The 23266-nt window shown below is 36.6% G+C and overlaps 1 protein-coding gene across 1 annotated transcript; it reads right to left on the bottom strand.

Moving 5' to 3' along the window:
• Window positions 1–2276: 2276 nt before the first annotated feature.
• On the bottom strand, window positions 2277–21258 carry cnn3a (calponin 3, acidic a). Its single transcript, XM_052113574.1, has 7 exons — window positions 21023–21258; window positions 8688–8809; window positions 6599–6665; window positions 6114–6251; window positions 5127–5243; window positions 4430–4576; window positions 2277–3572 (listed from the first exon to the last, which is right to left on the bottom strand). The coding sequence occupies exons 1-7, from the start codon at window positions 21077–21079 to the stop codon at window positions 3231–3233; spliced, it is 990 nt and encodes a 329-aa protein (XP_051969534.1). The 5' UTR covers window positions 21080–21258; the 3' UTR covers window positions 2277–3230.
• Between the last annotated feature and the right edge of the window lie 2008 nt (window positions 21259–23266).

Raw genomic sequence — 23266 nt, 5'->3', positions numbered from 1 at the left:
CAGGACACAAACATGTGCCAAAAGCTTTTCAGCAATTCACTTGAAACCCAAATCTTTAAGTATGTTCCATAAGAAAGAAAAACCACAATTAAAATCACTTTAATATCTCGATTACTTCTCCTAGACAGGAATTAGATTAAATGGAGAGCAAATGGAAACTTCTCATTACTCTTGAGGTGATGTGTAACATCAGCACAGGATGCATTATTTGCACAAATTACTTAAACGCTGAGTTGCTGTACTTTAGATTCTGGTTTTCACTGGTTATATAACAGTTTTTCAGAAACTGTAGGCAATCGGCACAAGGAGCAGCTTCAAAACGCCTCTGAGGGTAGCCTCAAAAACACAAGATTTATGGCTGTGCTGTGCTACTTATACAGAGTGAATGCACATGTAAGGGCCAGTGCCACTTCAATTCACCCTCATAAAATGTACAAGAGCACAGAGCCAAATAATAAATTCAGGGCTGTTGCAGAAACCACACCTCAACATTACAGGGCAACAGCAAACCACCACTCAAACTCTCCAAAAAATTACCAAGTTCCTACTTACTGTTTTGTTTCATCCTGATAAAGTAATACTAATTAATTCAGATTTACAGATGATAATCAAGCAGCAATGCTTTAAAAAAAACATACATTTTGTGTAATATGAATTTCTTGGAATGAGATGCCCAAGGGATTACATGCATATCAAGGGCATTGTAGATAGTGTGTAACCAGTCCTGCTCGACCCGCTCCAAACAGGACTTGACCTGGCATCTCCGGTATGGGAGGAGGGCACAATTTCAAGGAGGCTACAGCCTCTAGCATCAGTGCGCCTCTTGAGGCCTTGGGAGTGAGGCTTACATACTGCACAGCTACCTACCAGCTGGCTCTCGTTACACTCACCCTCCTAAACTTCACCATCCGGGTCACGGCACCACTGGGCTCCGATTGGGATTCGAACCAGCACCTCTGGCATGGGAGGCAGAGCTGCTAACAAGGAGGCTTAAGGTCTCTAGTGTCAATCACTAGTGTGCCCCTTGAGTCCAGGGGAGTGAGGTTTATATACTGCACAGCTACCTACCAGCTGGCTCCCGCTACAGGTGCACGAGCAGAATAGATTTGTGTGTAAAACCATTATTACGTTAAGTGTCCCTTAGAGTTCGATACGTTCTATGTAAATACAATTATGTAAGAATTTGTTCTATTTTGCACATTTCTTTTACATGGTATAATTTACAACATTACTTCTGGGCCTGTATTCCTTTTCTTTTTTCTTCTTACCACTAGTTTTTATAAGATATGAGGAAGGCGGAGTTGACCTTGTTGCTATGGATGAGGTCACGTTTTATTAGCACGCTCCTTTAAATCGGTGATTTGTATACAGGGGACAGCAATTTGTCAGCTAAGAGAGACAACGATAACACACACACATATATATGTTCGATAGATTGACGTCATGGGGAATCACGCGATTGAAGTGATTCCCAGTGAATGCCCCCTTTTTTCCCCTGCAGAGAGTGTGCATCCACTGGAAAAAAAAAAAAAAATAGGCTATGAATTGTCAGATGATATGCAGTCTGGAGAGGGCATATATATTTTGTTAAATTCTGCTGACTACGAAATTCATCCGCGCTGCACAGTTTTATTATGATGTGGCCAGGTAGCACAGATAGGTCAAAACCTTTATCTCCGATGTAATTGGGTTGTTTTAGTTTAAGTTTGATTGAGAGGTAACTGCACCTAATAAAAACATCCTCACAATTCAGGTAATACCTTTTTGAACGGACAATAATGTTATAATATATACATTTTTATGTGGATTGACGACAGCCGCCATGTTTCGGATCGTTCGTGGGTCACTCTTAGGGAGTTAAAGTCCTCGTGAGTACTTTAAAGCTGTCGTGGGTTTAGGAGCTACTTTTAGCGTTAAAATGCGTCAAGAATTAATCTTAGATGAAAATGTTACTAGTCCTAAAATTAGGAGTGACACGTCCCTAATGTTTAAGAGCTGCTCCTAAATTTCTGCGTTATGAGCTACTTTTAGCCTTAGGATTTTATTGTGCCTTGTTTATCGGGCCTTGTTGATTTCTCTAATCCTATATATATTTAAAAGTTAATTTTATGCAACAACCTCGTAGAAGTACAGTGCAAAAATCTTGTTGAAAAGAGCTTGACCTAAAGTGATCCAAATCTAAACCAATTTTAAACTTCTCAAAATGCACAAAAAAAAAAAAAAAGAGATATACTGGGAGGACCATGGTATATTAACAATACTTTGTTTATAACATAAAATTTATTCATAAAAGAACCAAATGACAGAATAATGGTATATAATGAAAAGCAGGGCAATAAATACATAGGGAAATATTTTTTCCCCCAATATTATGGCACAAAAAAAATAAAAAAGCAAATAAAGCAGAATGTTTTTGGTCATCCAGTCTGCTAACGTTAATCTTTAAAATTGCTAACATTTGTGGCTTCAAATTAAAAACATTTCCAGTGATATGGAATTTTAAAAGGATTTAAATGGAATGACTTAGGAATGTCTTCGTAAGGCTTTAGTTCACTTGTCGTCTTTTCAGTCCGTTCAATGTTGGTGCATATCAGAATTTCGAGCTATTAAACTAGTGACACCTTCAAAAGATAAGGTATAAAACAAAAAAACATCTTACTGCAAAACTGTAAATCCTTACCTAAATGTTCTCCATACTTCATAAAATCACTTTAAAAAAAAAAATCATTAAAAAAAAAACAATTTCACATATGCTAAATGACAGTTCACCCAAAATGTTTTAATTCTGTCTCACACTCACCCTGTGACTCTCTTTCTTCCATGTAATGCAAAAGGAGTTGTTAGACAGAATGTTAGCCTCAGTCACCATTCACTTTCATTGCTGCATCTTTCCATACAATTAAAGTGAATGGTGACTGAGACAGAAAATTCTGCCTAACATCTCCGTCTGAGTTCTACAGAAAAAGGAAAGTCATAGGGTTTGGAACAAAATGATGCTCAGAAAATGATGACACAATTTTCTTTTTAAGTTGAACTATCCCTTTGAGATGGTAGATTTAAGATATCATACCACTCTATGTTTTACACTTCATCGATTATAACACTGCCAGCCAAACAGATGCGCTGGGAGGGGAGGGGTAATTGTGAGAAGCATAAGGCATAGCAAAAGACTTGCTCTGTTGATATACATTGTATTAATACTGCTTTGACTAAAAGTGCAGCAGCTTTCTCTAGTAGTCGATGCCCTGGTCATCGTAGTGCCCTCTGTATTCATCGTGGTATCCAGCCTGGTACTCCTCCTCCTGATATTCTGCCTGATAGTCACTGTCGCTGATTTCAGACCCGTTTGTGCCCGTTCCCAGGCTGCCGTTGGCGTGGATGATGGGTTCCGTTGGGGTGGCGCAATACTTGGGATCATAAACCTGGCGTCCCAGCCCGTAAACGCTCATGCCCTTCTGAGACGCCACCTTATTAGTGCCCATTTGCAATGAGATGGTGGAGTTGTCCAGTGGTTGCAAAGCTGCTTTCTGATCATAGATGTCCCTCCTGGTACCTGGTGCAGACATACCAGCCTGGGGAAAAATGTATGTCAAGATAAGTGTCTATTATATGCAGAAATTTTATGTGAGAGTGTGCAGGTACTGAATTGAGTTTCTTTTCTATACTGGATACTGTAGAAAAGAAAGTATCATTACATTGTTTAATTTAAAGAGGAAGTTCACTCAAAAATGTAAATTCTCTCATCATTTACTCACCCTCATGGCATCCCAGATTTGTATGACTTACTTTCTTCTTCAGAATACAAATGAAGATCTGTAGGCCCTCACAATGGAAGAGAATGGGTACCAAAACTTTGAAGCACCAAAAAGCACATAAAGGCAGTGTAAAAGTAATTCATAAGATACAAGTGGTTTAATAAATGTCTTCTCACTCAAACTTCTATCGATTCAGAAACAGATAAATATTTCAGTCTTTTTTTTACAATCAGTCCACACTTTCACTTTCTTCTCAATTTTTTTGCAATTTGCATTATGCATGCATATCGCCACCTTCTGGGCAACGAAGAGATAGTGAAAATGGACTTAAATATTGATCCGTTTCTCACCCACACCTATCACATCACCTCTGAAGGTATGGATTAAACCACTGGAGTCTTATGGATTACTTTTATGCTGCCTTTATTCGCATTGTTGAGCTTAATTTTTCTGGTACCCATTCACTTGCATTTTATGGATCTACAGAACTGAAATAATGTATTCTTCTAAAATCTTTTTTTTTATGTTTAGCAAAAGAAAGAAAGTCACACACTTTCGGGTTGTCATGAGGATGAGTACATAATGAGAGTATTTTATTTTAGGGTGAACTTTCCCTTTAAGTATCTGTACTTTTGATATCCTTAGTAATACAAGTCAGTTATTAATGATTGTACCTGGCTTGCTCCTTTGTTGGTGCCCATTTGCAAGCTGATGGTGGTCTGGTCGTAGGGCTTCTCGGTTTGTGTTTTAGGGTCATAAAGGTGTCTTCTGGTCCCATAAGCGGTCATGCCAGCTTGGCTTGCACATTTGTTGGTTCCCATCTGAAATGATATAAACAAACACTTCTGAAATACAACCGTACAATTAAGTAAATTGCATTGTCTACATGCACCCAAACAACCCCTTTCTACTGCCAGCCAAAGTCTAGGCACAACACATGATCTGAGTGCAAACCGAAAGGTTGTTGCTCTGAAAGTGAAAAAAAAAGATGTTAACTTGTCTTCAGGCTTTCTTTAAGAACAATGCAGAAACATTAAATGGATGCAGAAACATCCAAAAAGGACAATTATGTCATCATTTACTCACCCTCATGTTGTTCCAAACCCATATCACTTTCATTCTTCCATGGAACAAAGAAATAAATGTTAGGCAGAATGATAGGATCAGTCACCATTCACTCTCGATGCATATTTTTTTCAGTCAATGAAAGTAAATGGTGACTGAGAATGTCAGTCCCTAACAATTGATCTGCCTAAAATCTTCATACGAGTCATATGAGTTTAGAAAAACATAAGGGTTAATAAATGCTAACAATTTTCATTATTGGGTGAACCATCCCTTTATGGGTGTTCTGAGTAAAGTGTCTATAACCTGAAGTCCAATGACACACTGGCCGGCCTTCATTTTCTCCACATCAAAATGCCTCTGCTGCTTGTCTGCGTATTTCACACCAATGTCGACATTTGTTTCCATGCCTTTAGTCTTTGCCTATAGAAAAAGAGAAAGTAATTAAATAGTCAAAATTGTAAGCCATGATGAAAACATGGTTGTATTACAGAAACTTCCTATCTTAAAAGGATAGTTTACCCCAAACATTTTAATTATGTCATCCTTTACTCACCCTCATGTTGTTCCAAACCTATATGACACACAAGATGTTTTAGGGACTGACTCAGTCTCAGTCACCATTCGCTTTCATTGTATAATTTCCCATAAAGACTGAGACTGAACATTGTGCCTAACATTACCTTTTGTATTTCATAGAAGAAAGTCATACAAGTTTGAAAGCTGGAACAACATGAGGGTGGATAATGACAGAATTTTAATTTTGAGGTGAACTATATATCTATATAGAACATATATATCAATCTGAACTTAAATCGTCATGGTGACTAACAGATACGATAGGATTCTAAAGTTAGGGGCTGTTCAAGACCGAACATGGTATTTTGCTAAAAAAAAGCTAGACAAAGTGCAACAAATAAAACAGAAGGTGTCTCACTATCTGTATTTATCAGCTGAAGTTCTTTTTGACACGGCATCTAAAAAGCATGGTGCTTCTGCACTAGACATTAAAACATAGCTAGATGCTGCGCAATGGTCAAAGATGTCCGTGTAATGCAAGTTTTCATAGGAAAATAATTGGAAAGCAATGCAGACAGACACAAAAATGACCATTAGGATGTTTCTGTAATATTTCCCAAGATGTTGTCATTTTATTCCACAGAAACACTACTCTTTATTAATTGGCCTTATCAGTTACAGATAATTCAAAATCAGAATCTTTCTAAGACTTATTGCCTATGAGGAAGATTAAAGTAAGCAGAGCTTGAAGGATTCCCTGTGGATGGTACATACCATACTGGCCAAAGCGAGAAGTGTGGTCTGGACTTGAGTCATGTTCCCATTTTCGAAGAGGTCGTTGGCTTCAAAGATGTCGTTGGGCTTCAGGCCGTAGGTTAGGATGGCTTTGATGAAGTTGCCGAGGTTCTCTAGCTGAGGGAACAACGGCAACATTAAGGGTAAGTTTCACAGTAACCTGAATGGTTACCTCATTTATTTGCATTCAGATAAAAGAGCTAATTGTTGGTGGAGAAGTTCGAGAGAGGATTCATTTATTCTTAAAGCACGTAAGAGATATTTTATACTATACTTCAGTTGTTTGAAGCGATTAAGGTCTTGATCGGCAAGGCTTATGTATTCTCAGTTGCACGTGCTAGTATTTTCCAGTAACATGATTTGTGTTGTATTTTACTGAAAGCCGTTTTTTGCAAGAAAGCTCCTACCAAACAAGTTTTATTTTTTTGTGAGTGTATTCTTATTTGGGCTGGTGAAACATTTACCTTATGCCAGTTTAACTGTGAGTGGTTTATTTTCTTTATCGATCCAGGCTGAAGCTTGTTTATCAATCTGAAAAGAGTAAAAACAGAGAACACTTAAGGAACTGGGTTTACACAACTTTTGTACAATGAATTTCATTGAATGACTTTTCCATTCATTTGTGATCACTGGATAAAGATTTTTTTATATATATTCAAAACCAGACTAACGCAATCATTAAACATTCAGATCAATTTTTGAACCCGTTTCAAAAATTAATTGAAAACAACCATCTAAAATGACTGATTTGCTTACAAGTTGGTCATCTCTAACCTATAGTTTGTGAGCAAGAAATATTCTAGCACAGAGAATAACCTGAAACATATAGAAATTTCCATTACTTTTCCAAACTTGGAAAATACAATCCCTGATATTTCCAGGTTTTGCATGATTGGCAATTCATCTTTAAATGGGAACACTGTTTTTCTTTCAATGCTTAAGGGTAAAAATGTAGTTTTATTTAATGTATTTTTTACTGGTGAAAGAAATACATAAATGATGATCAAAGCCAAATATTAAATATAGGGTCATAAATATGACTAAGTAAAGTTTGTTCTGGACTAGAATCTAAAAGTGCATTAAGATATCAGGATTATAGGCACTGCAACTTTCGATTAAAAAAAAAAAAAAAAAAAGGTACCCCTTTGGCATAATAGACCCATCTATCTCTGTGTAAAAATACAAATGTATTTTGGCTTCGCTATAAGCAATGCATAATTTTAATTAATTTAATCGGACTAAATACTGTTCACAACACTCTAGACTGTCATTTAAGGGTTAAACTTCTGCCGCACCAAGTCACTTGACACAACAGCATGTCGTCTATTTCCGTGAATCGCTTCTACAGGTGCAGAGCCAACAAAACTGCCTGGTAAGAAACTTTTTCAAAGTGTTTTCATTGAAAGCTGTTTGGTTGTAAAGAGTTTCTAGTTTTATTTGATATGCTGCTTTAAAAAAAAATCATACATTTTTTGCGCGTCAGCACGTTGATAAACATGATGTCTACATATGTGGATTTTGGAACACAATTCCCCATAAGTAGAAAAAAACATGTTTGTTATTTTAAATAACTTTCAACATTAACACATCTGTGTGTCATTTCACTTCATTTTAATATACTTGTTATATTTTATTATCACCGTCCAATATGGTTCTATTCGCTAACATTAGTAAATGTGTTCCTATATTTACTGTGCATTTTCACATTGAGAATCACTAGGTTCATCCAAAAGCTGGAAAATGTTGCTTTCAGAGGCTTTATATGGAGTTAGGATGAAAATAAGGTGCATTTCGACAGCACACTGGAGGTTAAGTCATTCACTAATATGGAGTAAATGAGTATCCAATAGCACTATGCAGTTAAGTGCATTCACCAAAAGTTCAGTTTCAGGCTGCAGATGATGTTTGGACCACGCAACATGTTTGGCAGACATGGGACAATGATAGTTAGCACATAGTTTTAGAATTTATATTGTATCATTTTGTTTTAACATGGTTGGCAGTGATTGGATGAAGCTGGAAATAACTTTAAATCAGAATTAATTATGCAAATTTCAGATGTAATGTCTGTAACGTCTCAAAAACATGAATAACCAGCACTCCTGGGAAATTAATAAACAATTTGATAAAATAAATCTGACTTTCTATAGCTTGGTATTACTTAAAATTTCTCAATTTAGTCCCGATGTCCATATATGTTGCCATCAATTTTTAGGAAAACTATTTGGCTTAAATTATTATTATTGCTTGTGGCAAATGAAAAAATGTATACAGAAGTCCCGCTAGGGTCTCAGGAGGTTAATATTTTGGCTTTCATCTTTATCTTTCTTCAGAAAAAGTATCAACAAAATAAAAAAAATGTAAGGTTCAGGAAGTTCACTGGACATGGAATAACCTCCTTAAGCAACATGTTTAAATACGAATTCACTGCAAAGTATTCTTATTATTTCTTCAGTGATTGCACACTAAACCTTTGGAGCAGACCACAAAGAGCTACAAAGTCCCCTGACAAGATTGTATTCAGACAAACTTTACCAACATTTAAACACTCACTCGCACAGTATGACACCATCCTTGAGCCCTTTCTGAAAGTTGTCTCCGATCGGCATGCCAGTCACGTCCTCAATCCAGAAACGAAGCTCCTCCTCCTTCTGTAGGTCATATTTCTGTGCGATCTGTGAGAGGCAGAAGGAATGAGCCAGCCAGTGAGTCAGTCATTTAAATACTTGTCATTCAAGCGTAAAACTGTTTTTTCAGGTTCCAAGTTGTGTTGGATGATCGTCCATTAGTCTGCAATTGTACAGTTATGTGTCATCATACATGCTTTTCTACACTTGTCTGATTGTCACCACATAAGCAGAACACATCTACCTTCCCTGCTGAAAAGACCAGATTAACCAGCATGCAGTTAGACCATGCTGGTCTAGGCTGGTTTATGCTTGTAACTGCTGGCTTGGTGCTGGTGTAGCTAGTGGACCAGCACATCCATGCTTTTCACCAGCTAAACCTTGCTGGTGAAGCTTGTTGGCCAGCATGGTCTTTCTGATGAAGCTGGTTAAGCTAGTTAAAAAGCCTGGTGGGGACACCAGTATTCCATGCTGGGGAACCAGCACCTAAAAATCAACATAAGCCGGTGACCAGCAATGCTGGTCTTTCAGTAGGGTTAAAGTGATAGTTCACCCAAAAATTTAAAGTCTGTCATTATTTACTCACTCGTATGTTGCTAAAAACCAAGATGACATACTGCCTATTAACACCTCCTTTTGTGCTCCATGGAAAAATCAATGTAGCTTAATTTAATCAGATTGGATAGCAAAACTCGTTTCTGACTCTGTTTGGCTTTCTCCTTTGTTTTTGAGTTGCAGCATTTGACTTCAAAGTGTGTGATGCAATTTTAACAAGCGATTCTGCCAAAAACAGAGCATGAAATCCCCACAGAGACTAGAAGCTTGAAAGTATTTTGGCTGGTTCACTCTCTCGCAGGACATTTCTGACTGCAAACAGCACCACTGACAGGCTGACATTGAATACTCCGATCAGAACCAGCTAGTTATATCCAACAATTAACAAATTATAGACACCCCGCAGATTTAGATTGTGTTTTTTCCTCTTTATGACAGATTTCCAAAACTGTAATTTCAGGAACAACACTTTTGGACAGTGTACATGCACGGAGCACTTTATTTGGTCCTACGTGGCTAATGTGGTCTTCTACCGTTATAGCACATCCGCCTCAAGGTTCGATGTGTTGTGCGTTCTGATATGCTATTCTGCTCACTACAATTGTACAGAGCGGTTATCTGAGTTACCGTAGCCTTTCTGTCAGCTTGAACCAGTCTGGCCATTTTCTGTTGACCTCTCTCATCAAAAAGGCATTTCGGACCACAGAACTGCAGCTCACTGAATGTTTTTTGTTTTTAGCACCATTCTGAGTAAACTCTACAGACCGTTGCGCGTGTAAATCCCAGGAGATCAGCAGTTACAGAAATACTCAAACCAGCCAATCTGGCACCAAAAATCATGCCTCAGCCCCATTCTGATGGTTTGTGTGAACAATAACTGAAGCTCCTGACCTGTATCTGCATGATTTCATTTTACGCATTGCTGCCACAAGATTGGCTGATTAGATAATCGCATGAATAAGTAGATGTACAGGTGTTCCTAATAAAGTGCTCAGTGAGTGTATATGATTGTTATATTTGGTTTTACTATGTACAGTAATTAATTAAAAGACACTAAACTCTTCAGTTTCAACAGTTAAGCAGCATATTCAAAGTAATTACTTAATTACCTAAAAATGAAAATTCTGTCATTATGCAGGCTATTCACCTTCACCACCCTCATTTTTTTCCAAATCCATAGGACTTACTTTCTTCCATGGAACAAAAAGTCACAATTTTTAAAGAATTCTCCAAATGACAAAAAAGCATCATAAAGTATCATAAAAGTAGTTTATATGACTTGCGCTATATTCCAAGTCTTCTGAAGCAATATGATACCATAGTATTTTAGTTTAGAAAATCTTCCCCTTTGCAGTAGCTCTCAGATAGTTTTTTCCACATCAGCGTATGCAAACTTGCTGCATCGCTTCCAATTGAGACATGTAAAAGCGTCTAACCTGAAATGATGCAACTTGATGTACTGTACCTTTGTGAATGTATGTGCAAATTAGATTTGAGAGCCTGTTTAAGTAGATTGGGGGGGCTTTGTCACTTTTGTTCACTGTAAGCTTCCATTATATGGGAAAGAGCAGCATTAACATTCTTCAGAAAGTCATACAGGTTTGGAAGGTCATTTTTGGGTGAACCAACCTTTAAAGCCCCGTAATGCTGGTATTAATTAATATGCTAAAAGTTCCAGGAAATGGCTTTTATCACAGAGGTTTGTTTTCAAGGACAGCTTTCAGGGTCAAGTCCTCCACAGACAAGTTAAATGTTGCTATCAAGACAGATCTGAGAGTAAGCGAGATAGAAACAATGAGACAGATGTCTCTCTCTACTGCCAAAACATAAGCCGGAGCCTTTTGCGGAAACACCGAACTTTCTTCATGGCATTCAACAAGCTGGCTGCTATCTAAAAGCTTATTTCCAGCACAGACACAGCTCTAACCCTACATTTTTCACAGATACCCTGTGTTGCTTACACTCCTCTTAGTGTTTGGCTTTAGTTTTGGCTTCTGATTATAATTCCCTCCTAGAAGACCTCAGGTTTCTTCTCAGAAGCTCAGGGTAACATTATTAGTACATACTAATGAAAAAACAAAAGCAACAAAAAGTAGCATGTTAGTAACATTTATGTATATTTTTGCCTTTAAGAACACTTCAATATACCGGTTGAGTCAATATTATTTAATATTATTTTAGACTAAATCAACCTGCCTATTACATTATACCAACAAAAGTAATTTTTAATAGCCAGATCAGGTAGAAATTAGGGCTGCACAGATACAAATTCTGTATGCAGAACTGCCAATACCGATATGTAATTATTAAGAGCAACACCTATTTACTGATATTTTAGCTTGTCGCTAACTGAAGCAGCCTCCGCTTTAGCTTTACCAAACTCACATTCCTTGCTGTCTCAAGCTTTAATGCAAGTAATCAATTAGTATTGTGCTTTAATGCAAGTAATCAAATTAGTTGTATTAAACGTTTTAGCCTAACTCTGCAGTCTGTCAAACAATTTAAAGAAATTCCACACAGGAGATACACAAGAGATACTTTCTTTCACACACAGCAGCGGTTGTCCTGCAAGCTAATGGTCCGAAGCATTTTTCAACCCTGGTTCTAGTCAGTTTTCCCCTTAGAACTCCAGGTTCGGGTCGGGATCAGATTTGTAATTAATTAAAAATAACCAGGCCTACCAAACTTGTTTTGCTCTCACTCACAGAAATGCAGGAACAGACGAGATAGTCTGTTCAGTTTTCCTACCGTGTCTCGCTGTTTCTTCAGTGACTAGCACAGAACAGGCATATTTTAAACAACATGTCAAGTTAAAAAGAACTTCAAAGCGTCAAAGATGCTTGTTGAGACACCTGTGCTCCGTTTCATTCTATGTGCTGCGTCTAGATTGTTTTTAGCGCAGGTGTCACAAAGATTCAATGTTCTGAACAATTTCAGGCTGTATAGAGGAGACCGTTGCATCGTTTCATATTATTCCAGATAGTTCTGCACCAAGCAAAGTTTCAACACATAAATGGTAAATAAATGATTTTTTTTCCCCTTCTGCTCTAGTGTACTGAGGGGCGACACCTTGTTAAAATTGTGTATGTTTACGGTTTCAATACGGTTACGAATGTTGCCTATATGCTTACATAAAAACAGCCTATTGCAACAGTTCTTGCTAGCTGAAGAAATTCTAAAGATAGGGAGCAACTTTGGGTCAGGTTTATAATCTGACAGTATCGTTCGGGCCAGGTAGGTTCGGGCCACATGGTCTCTGGTTTCATTTTAAGGCCTGTGCAGACCTCTACCATGTACTGTAAATTTACCAAGGTACATGTATATGGGAATCATTCAGTACCATGTCTCACACACACACACACACACACAAGTTTGTTTGCAAGTCTGCAATCTAAATTCTGAGATTTTAATATAACCTCTTTTCTTGTCAAATTATTCCAAAACCAAATTATATGTTAAATGTTGGTCAACAACGGTCCCATTTGTGTATTTTTATTCCTAAATTTTTTTTAGGCAGGTGGTTTTTAATGTTGTGGCTGATCAGTGTACTTTGGTGAAACAAGATATTGCTTGGGGCCCATATAGACGGGATCTCAGATAGCTAAAAAGATCAAACAGGCATCCACCCACACTAAAGCCCAGCAGTCAGAATGTGAGAGCACTAGGAAAATATTGCATATGGGGTGTTGTGGCAGTTCTCTTGCACAATTTGAGGTCAGATGAAATGACTTTTCTCCTATAATGACAGACAAAAAGAACTGCCTTTGAAGAACTGCAGAACTTGTGTTGTGCTCCAAACAGTTCAAAAGAGCACCAGACCGGTTCAGATGGGTGACAAAGAATGCCATCTCTGATATAATGAGCCATTAACTGGGGTGATTTTTATTAGACATGAATCAGATTATAAAAGACAGACAAAATGATGAACAACGAACCGGAAAAACTCCAGGCTGAGACGGAAAGATTGCAGAATCAAGCATATGTATTCTTTTTCCTTCCAATCTACTGGGAAACCAGCCAGTGGTAGAAAAAAAAAAGAAGAGAAATGTGGAAAAGTGACCCTTGATGGAGATGTTTGAGGCATTTGCTGAAGAAGAACATTCCGGAAGGTTGTGGGTTGATCCTGGTGGAGTCCGACCTCTAGCTCTCCTCCCCCACTCATAATTCAGAATGCTTACAGATGACTGCACAAAAACGGAGTAAACATCTGAACTAAAAAAAGGTCACAGAGCCAAAGGGCTCTCAACACGACATGATCAATTGGACAAACAGTCCCTTAGAGATCAATAAAACAGTGACGACTACCATGGAACGGAGAAGGGGAGGGGCAGCCTATTCACCTGGGGCTTAGGTTAAAAAAAACAAAAACACACAAAATGCACAAAATAAAAGTAGCTTTGCAATACGAGATATCTACATTTTTCTATACTGTAACAATTTTCAACCATTAAATTTGATAACTTAATCAGTGCAATGTTCCAACCTAACAGTTATATTTAATTTTTTGACCATTATGAATTTACTGATGAAGAAAATATTTAAAACACTAAAATCAAGAAGATCAATTGCGGATATAAAATAATGATCAAAGCATTTTTACACTGTTAAATCAATTTGTTTTCAAATGAATTTCATAGGCCATTAATTACAGCATGAGCTCATGAAAATGATGCATCTGTGGCAACGATATTACGTGGTTCATTACACGTATTGCGCAGTTCCGGGGTGAGTTAAATGTTCTTCTTAACAGATTAGGTTAAGGTTAATGCTGTATCGAGTTTTACAATTAACAAAACAGACCTGACGTCCCTAAACCTTAAACCTAACCAATAGTGTCATAATGGCAAACAGCAAATGAAAAATGTAATTGCTAAAGCAACCACACAATTGTGATGATTCTATGGCCAAACTAATACGTTTTCATTAACACCGAGATGCCGTTTCTGACCACGAAAACTGAGCTTTTCGAAAACGGCCAAATTTATCCCAAATGGATACATTTGAAAATGCCACCTTGCGTAGTGTGGACCGGAGAAACAGCGATATCTGAAAATGATGACTTATTTGTTGTCATGTGACGCAGTCATGTGATACACACAACCTAAACAATCAAGATGGCAGCCCATATTGTAGCGGCGTTGTTGTGCCTGCTATTTACTTTGATAGTACTGTTAAAGATAATTGTTACTTTGTACATTGCATTCCTTCGAAGGTGACTTGAGGATTTACTCGGAATTGCTGTCCGGCGACAGAACATAAGGACAATTGCATTTCAGTACATGGAATGGTGATTTTTTTTAAGAGTCTTCATACGTTTTAGTATGGAGGAGCAACTTTTGGAAAACGCTTGAAAATGGCAGTGTGGACCAGAGTGTTTTCAAATATATACAGATTAATGTGGACATAGCCTATAATGCTTTCAGCTCACATGTCAACTTGGGTGCTTATCTGGACCTAGGTCCTTTGCGTCACATTCCAAAAACAATGTATTAAACAAAACAACCTTACTAAACTAAAGAACTTACTATTAAAATTCTTTATTATAAATACGCACAGAGTGGGAGGAGTTGTGAGGGAAATTTTAATACTTAGGGTTAGGGGATTTGCATTCAAAAGTACAAGTCAATTGACAAGCACGACTAAATATGTGGCACTGAAACAAACGGTGCTTAAGAAACCCAATGTTTTCACCGACCATATACTGTAGCTATGTTGAAGGACTGAGATTATGAAGTGACTTCACAGTGAACAACTTTTGGCTAAAATGCTCAAACTTTCAATAAACTTTGATTATCTATCAAAAAACACCTTTCAAAAGTCTGGTATATGTTTACACTGCTATAAGATCCCACAGAACAATAGATGCCAAACAATAGTGTCAGGAAAACCCACTTTCCTGTTCTTTCCAAAATGGCAACACAGGGTTAACAACTGCCGCCACACTCTGCAGGGCCTTAACCAATCCTGAAAAATATTGCTGATCAGCACATTGTGGGGAATGTTATGGCCCCTCACTGGTTCCGCTACCCATCAGTAGTCACAGTATGGTGATAAAACAGTTTCTGAAGATCAAGATGGAATGTGACATTTGAGAGCAATGAACCAAAGCCATCAGTTTAAATGGTATTTCACCCAAAAATGTTAATTCTCTAATCATTTATTCACACTCATGTAGTTCCAACAAGAAAATAAAAAGACAGAATTTTCATTTTTGGGTGAAATATCCCTTTAACCTGTTCTTGGTTTACACAAGAACCAGCATGACCAAGTTGTTCTGACCCTGTTCTTGTGACTTGAGCTACCCTTGGCCTCTGCTAGGACACTGGGTCTTGAGTTGTGGGTGTGTTTGGCCCAGTACAAGCATATTTACAGACCTCTATGCTTACAAACCACAAGGCATGCATAAGCTTGGACAGATACAGAATGAGATGGGTGTGTGAGCCAAACATAATGTGAATTTACTACAGTGAGAAAATACAGTTTCCCAGACCTGAGAGAATTCAAGGTGTCTCAAGTGTTGAACCACATCCAAACATTTGAGGAGAAATTCCTGTGCATGTAAACTGTATCTTGGAGGATGAATAAAATGGAAAATGGTTAAAAACAAATGTACAAGACAAGCCTAAATTGGAATACTAAATATTTTCCTATTAGAGCTGTTTAAATAAAGATGTTTAAATAGCATATCTGATTTATGGCATTGGTGTTCGATTCAAATTCGACCAAGTTTGATTAATTGGATCAGTTGATGAATCAGTTCTCTCAAGCGGCACATTTCAATCAATAGAAAACGGATTCAACCAAGTCTCTGTGTTGCTATATTTCATATATTAAAATGTTTTAGTACGAATACATGTAGGTAAATAGTATAGTTTATACTTTGTATAGTTATATAGGTGTAAAAATTATATATATATTTTGGTCTTATGGAAAGAAATTGTTACTTTTATTCAACAAAGTGGCATTCGGCTGATCACAATGTATAGTCAGGACATTAATAATGTGAAAAATTACTATTATAATAAAAAAAAAAAATCCAGAACTTCTTAAAACTACTTCAGAGTTCTCATCAAAAAATCCTCCATGTGCAGCAATGAGCTTTGCAGATCCTTGGCATTCCAGCTGTCAGTTTGTCCAGATACTCAGGTGACATTTCACCCCACACTTCCTGCAGCACTTGCTATAGGTGTGTCTGTCTTGTCGGGCACTTCTCACGCACCTTACAGTCTAGCTGATCCCACAAAAGCTCAATGGGGTTAAGATCCATAACACTCTTTTCTAACTATCTGTTGTCCAATGTCTGTGTTTCTTTGCCCACTCTAACCATTTATTTTTGTTTTTCCAGTGGCTTTTTCTTTGCAATTCTTCCCATAAGTCCTGCATCCCTGAGTCTTCTCTTTACTGTTGTACATGAAACTGGTGTTGAGCAGGTAGAATTCAATTAAGCTGTCAGCTGAGGACATGTGAGGTGTCTATTTCTCAAACTAGAGACTCTGATGTACTTATCCTCTTGTTTAGTTGTACATCTGACCTTCCACATCTCTTTCTGTCCTTGTTAGAGCCAATTGTCCTTTGTCTTTGAAGACTGTAGTGTACACCTTTGTATGAAATCTTAGTTTTTTTTGGCAATTTCAAGCATTGTATAGCCTTCATTCCTCAAAGCAATGATTGACTGATGAGTTTATAGAGAAAGCCATTTCTTTTTTTTTTGTTGCCATTTTTGACCTAATATTGACCTTAAGACATGCCAGTCTATTGCATACTGTGGCAACTCAAAAACAAACACAAAGACAATGTTAAGTTTCATTTAATGACCAAATATCTTTCAGCTGTGTTTGATATAATGGCAAGTTATTTTCTAGTACCAAATTTAGCATGATTACTCAAGGATAAGGTGATGGAGTGGTGGCTACTGGAAATGGGGCCTGTCTAGATTTGATAAAAAATGGGTAGGTAGACCCCTGGGTGGGTAGAGTCATGTTGGGTTAACTTCCTCGTGGTCGCCTCCACACATGCTAGGTCTCCGTGGTAACGTGCTCAACAAGCAACGTGATAAGATGCGCGGATTGACTGTCTCAGACGCGGAGGCAACTGAGATTCGTCCTCCGCCACCCGGATTGAGGCGAGTCACTACACCACCACGAGGACTTAGAGCACATTGGGAATTCCAAAAAAGATGCATTCACCTGAGAAGCAGCATATAAGATATTAAGACTTGCTTTTAGTGAATATATCTTGAATAGTAAGTATATTTTTTCTTTACTGCACTCGCAGAAGTAAAACCAAGTGAAAAAATACACTTTAAGATACTGTAACAAAGTTCAATGGAAAGGAGGAGGTGAGAACCGGCTTGATAATTTAAATAATAGTTTAATACGGAAATGAACCAAAAAGACAAAAAAAAAAAACACACTGGTGTAGGACAGCTGCCTGTAACACTTTCTCTGTCGCACTGCCATCTCCGGTTGCCCTTATCCCTCTTGGGCTTCATCGGCCTAATTAGGGGCCGGGTGTGCGGAATCACAACCTGGCCCAGCCCTCTGCCCTGCCACAGATACATTCTCTTAAAGCAAGTCTAAATCAATGATGCTTTTCAAGTAAATGTATCTTGTTTCAAGGATTTTTTGATCATTTTAAATGGAAAACAAGACAAAAACACTTGATAACAATAGAATTTTGTGGAGTGAATATCTTTACTGAATTAAACGTAATAAAAATTATTTTTCCCTTTAATTCGGTGAATGTCATTTAGAGGTATTTTTAAAAGATGATTTTGTCCTCTTTATTGTTAGTAAGCATGTTTAATACAACCTTTTAAGTCGTGACACAAACTAAATAATCGTTAAGAGCTAATAATTAATCGTTGCAATAATCGTTGAATAGTCGTTCTAATTATCATTAGATTAATCGATTATCAAAATAATCGTTAGTTGCAGCCCTAATGTATGTATGTATGTATGTATGTATAGATGTATATATATATATTAGTAAACTCTCCTATCTTTTGGATAGTATAGAAAGTTGCCAGAGCTCCCAAACTCAAAAGGTGGATAAAACTCAAACTATGTGTCTACCCTGATAGCACACGTACGTCACCCTGACGTCTGTTTGATGCGTGTTTACATCTGGAAGGCATATTTTTTTTTTAATGTTGTTTGCTCATTTGCACTACGTCTATAAGACACTTACTCTCAGATGTCAATAAGACATTCAGCAGATGTCTTAGAGACGTTTATAGTTAAGAATGTTTGTGAAACTTTTTTTTTAAAGATGTTTAGCAGATGTTAATTATAATGTGATGCTTTCGTATGAAACACTCCTACACAGACATCTCAGACCATTAACTGAGCTAAAAAAAAACATCACCAATGGCTTCCAAAAGCATTCATCCAGGAATGGCAGTCTGACCTCTTATTGTCTAAGCCGTTTGGGAAAGATAACATGACAAAAACAAGGGACATGATTAATATAATACAAATGGTCATGACAAAAATAGGCAGTTAATTGGCATCTCTTCAATGTATAAAAATAAACCATTATGAACAATATCTTCACTGTGCCAGACTTGAACAGAGGATGATGTTTTGGCAACACACCCGTAATGAAGGACCCCTTGTGTCTTCAGTTACATAACCAGAGAAAAGGTTGTTAATTTGATGGGGGAAACATCCTTCCCCATTATTTCATTTGTTCATGTTTTATTTTTAAGCAGAGTAATTCTATTTGAGAAGGTGGTGTGATCAGTTGACATTCAGTTTAAGATGGTTAAGAAAGTAGAACTTTTCACATGTATACTGTATATAAGATCAGCTTGGGGAAAACAAAGCCAGAAACCAACTCTCAGCTTTCAGTAAAGCAGGAGTGCTGATAAAAAACAAGACAAACAAGTCCTCGAAACATTCATGACCCAGAACAGATTTTAAACTAACGCGGCAAAGAACTTCTGTGTGTCATGTGGAACACGATTAAACATGTTTATAAGGAAATATCCTAATTAAATATTCATGCAAATTTTACTCCCATTTATTACCATGTACATCAGATTTCTAAGCAAAAGTTACTTTTATACTATTAAAATTTTACAAAGACTGTGCGCAAACACTTTAATCAGTAATCTTTTATTTTTCAGTGTAGAATCTTGTTTTGTTGACAGTAATAAGCCATCAGATTATACATTTCTATACAAGACAAAAGATATGTTGTGTAGCCCTGCATAATAACACTGCCTGCATTCTTCAGGTAATTTAAGGATAAGCTGGAAAAACACCAGATGTAAGGCCTTATGTATATTTGCTCAAAACATGTGAAATACATACCTAACATTTGCAGTTCAAAAATTAGGAATTTACCTATAAAGAAATATACCTGAAAAGTCAGCAGCAATATAGTAAATACTACCAGTATTAGACAAGAACTTGTAGCTAGTTTTAACAGGTATTACTGTAAATGCAATAAATCTGAAACGTGAACTTTTCAAAAGTCCAGCTGACTAAATGGAAAATAAGTCATGGATTTCGTGAAGAGTGTGTAATAGGACTAGTCAGGATCATTATGTTGCATTTTTAGACAGATAAATGAAAAGTACTGTATCTGGCTAGGAATGTGATGTTCAATCATTGAACTAAATAGGTCATTGAACACACTCTTACTGCGAAATCGTAAAGATTCGTACAACTTTTCTAAATTTGGCTAATGCATTTTGTCAGATCATAGTAGCTAAACTCTTCTAAATGAAATGGGATTACATACATCACAGCTGTTCCAGCACTGTCGTCACATTTTAGGAATGCTTCAAATTCCAAGATGAAATCCTCACTTCCGATGGATGATTGAATGAAAGACATCATTGATAGAAATCTACCAACATTCTTTACTTCAAAGGTGAGGCACTGATTTAGGTACCACGGTACAAATACACTATAATTGACCTGCCTTTGCTCGGAGAAACAAATATGCCTAAATTGCTTAATAAAAGCATCTAAAATAGGATAAAATAAAAAAGGTCAACCTTCCTCAACACTGATGATGTCATGCTTGAGAAATCTGAACAGTGGACCATTTTTAACTTTGCTTCCTTTGTTTTATAGGTGGAAAACATGTCTAGAGGATTTGGGTTTAAATTGATTCAGCACAGATCAATATAATCTTGAATTTCTCCTGTTTGTTCTTTTCTTCCACTTATGGCATGAGAAAAACTAAATCTAGCATATAAAGAAATTATCTGTAGGTCTTAAAAGGGAAACCCTTGTTTTAAGGAGTGATATTAACTTACTCAATATGATCCAACACTAAAGTAGAAGACAACATAAATACATGATCTACTTAATAATTAATAAGTTTACTGGTAATTTATAATGAATGTGCTTCTTTACGCATCGTCGTTTAGGCCCAAGTAACTCTTAAGAAAGCTTGAATGAAACTTACACTGCACGTTCAGTTTTAAGTCTTACATAATCATTGAACATAACTCAAATAAAAACAATACATTTAAACTACATCAATAAAAACTAACTAAAAGTACCATGCAAAATAAACAACTTTTTTTTTTTTTTTTTTTGCCCAGAACAAAAAGTACAGCAATATTCCTCAATGTCTGATCCTATAAATAAATAACCAATGTAATAATGTACATACTAATATAACAACATGAATGTATGAATTTGCACATAGATATCAAAACAAACAATAAGAACGCTTTTTATTTACCTTGTTTTTCACCTCTGCAGATAATCCGTAGGCTGGTCCCTTGTTAAACTGAGTCATGATTAACTTCTTTTTTTAAATTTATTTATTTCTCTTAAAGTCAATGTATAGACCAACAAAGAATGAACGAGGTAAGTCCTAAAGATGCAGTAGAATCACAGTGCAGACGACTTGGAGCTCCACGTGCATGAATAATCCGATCCGCGCGGACTGTGAATTCAGACAACAGAGTGACTAGCGGAAAAAACTTCTCTCTTCTATCGAGACTGATTCTGTCTGATTAGGGCGGAGCAAATGATTGACAGACCAATCAAAAGCCCCGGTTTCGCATATTAAGTAGTCCATTGTTCCTGTGTCCCTCGAGGTCACCGATTTGTTTGAGTGCCACGCGCTAATGGATCACCTGGCATGTCTATTGACCGAGTTTCACTTTACTGGAAAGTTGTGATTTATCTATAGCGCTTTATTGTATTATTAACATCGCTTTTCCTTTCTCTTCTTTTTTCTGCTTTGTTTGCGTGTATGATAACAAAACCCAAAAAGGTTTTCACTACATAAATAACTTAATAATGTGCATTTCATAATAACAGATAAGTAGTTGATGTACACATAAATGTGAATTGCTATATGCAAAATACATTAATAAATGTTTTATGCATCATAATAAAAGTATTTAACTGTACATTAATGATCTGTTTCTCATTTAATGGCAATGTTCTTATTAACCCTTAAAAAACTACCATAGCTTCCACCAAAATAACATAGTACATGTATTGTTACTACAGTAAAACCCTATTAAAGTAAATTAATATAGGATCAACTTTCATATATATTTTGGATCAAATCTAGACAGGCCCCACTTCCAGCAGCCGTCACTCCAACACCTTATCCTTGAATAATCAGGCTAAATTGCTCATTTGAAATTGCAAAAAACAGAAGATTTCACACAGTCTTCAAAGACAAAGGACAACTGGCTCTAACAAGGACAGAAAGAGATGTGGAAGACCAGATGTACAACTAAACAAGAGGATAAGTACATCAGAGACTCTAGTTTCAGAAATAGATGCTTCACATGTCCTCAGCTGACAGCTTCATTGAATTCTACCCGCTAAACACCAGTTTCATGTACAACAGTAAAGAGACGACTCAGGGGTGCAGGACTTATGGGAAGAATTGCAAAGAAAAAGACACTTTTGAAACAAAACAAAACAAACAAACAAAAAGAAAATGTTCGAGTGGGCAAAGAAACACAGACATTGGACAACAGATAATAGTAAAAGAGTGTTATGGATTTTAACCCCGTTGAGTTTTGTGGGATCAGCTAGACTGTAAGGTGCTTGAGAAATGCCCGACAAGACATTCACATCTATGGCAAGTGATACAGGAAGTGTGGGGTGAAATGTCACCTGAGTATCTGGACAAACTGACAGCTGGAATGGCAAGGATCTGTAAAGCTGTCATTGCTGCACGTGGAGGATTTTCTGATGAGAACACTTTGAAGTAGTTTAAGTAAAAAAAAATAAATAATCAAATTATATTCACATTATTAATGTTCTTACTATACATTGTGATCAGTTGAATGACACTTTGGTGAATAAAAGTAACAATTTCTTTCCATAAAAGCAAAATCTGTACATTATTCCAAACTTTCGGCTGCTAGTATATATGTATGTATATACTTTATATGATATTTATTTATGATTTATTTATTTTCATACGGTTTTACTGTAGTAACAAATATATATATATATATATATATATATATATATATATATATATATATATATATATATATATATATATAAAATTGTATTTTTTGGAGTATATATTTTAATTTGAAAGCATATGATCTTACAAGGTGGTTTGTCAGAGGAGATCAATATCTCTCAACCTGTTCGGTGTAAACAAGGAAATGGTGACGTAAAGACATGCTTGTCTTGGTTTCTCTCTTTGTATCTGGTTGCATTTTAGTGAATATTTCATATAACTTAAATATTTAAGCTAAACAGAACACAGAATAGCTTCCTGTTTGGACCTTTGCCATGTGTTTAATCTAACAACTTGGCACGTTTTATCAGATGTTGAAACTCTCTTGCGCACACAAATCGAAGACAACACAGTGACACAACACTTAAGAATAAAATTGCATAAAAGATTTTGCATGGGGTCGAAAAAAAATTATGCACCTGTTAAACGTTCTCTTTTGTTAATGAGCTTAGAGGAGAAATACTATTCCAGTCTCAATTT

Source organism: Xyrauchen texanus, chromosome 41 (assembly GCF_025860055.1).
Source record: "Xyrauchen texanus isolate HMW12.3.18 chromosome 41, RBS_HiC_50CHRs, whole genome shotgun sequence".
Classification (NCBI taxonomy): domain Eukaryota; kingdom Metazoa; phylum Chordata; class Actinopteri; order Cypriniformes; family Catostomidae; genus Xyrauchen; species Xyrauchen texanus.
Note: the sequence above shows the minus strand (reverse complement) of the source record. Positions and strands in the feature narration are given on the sequence as shown.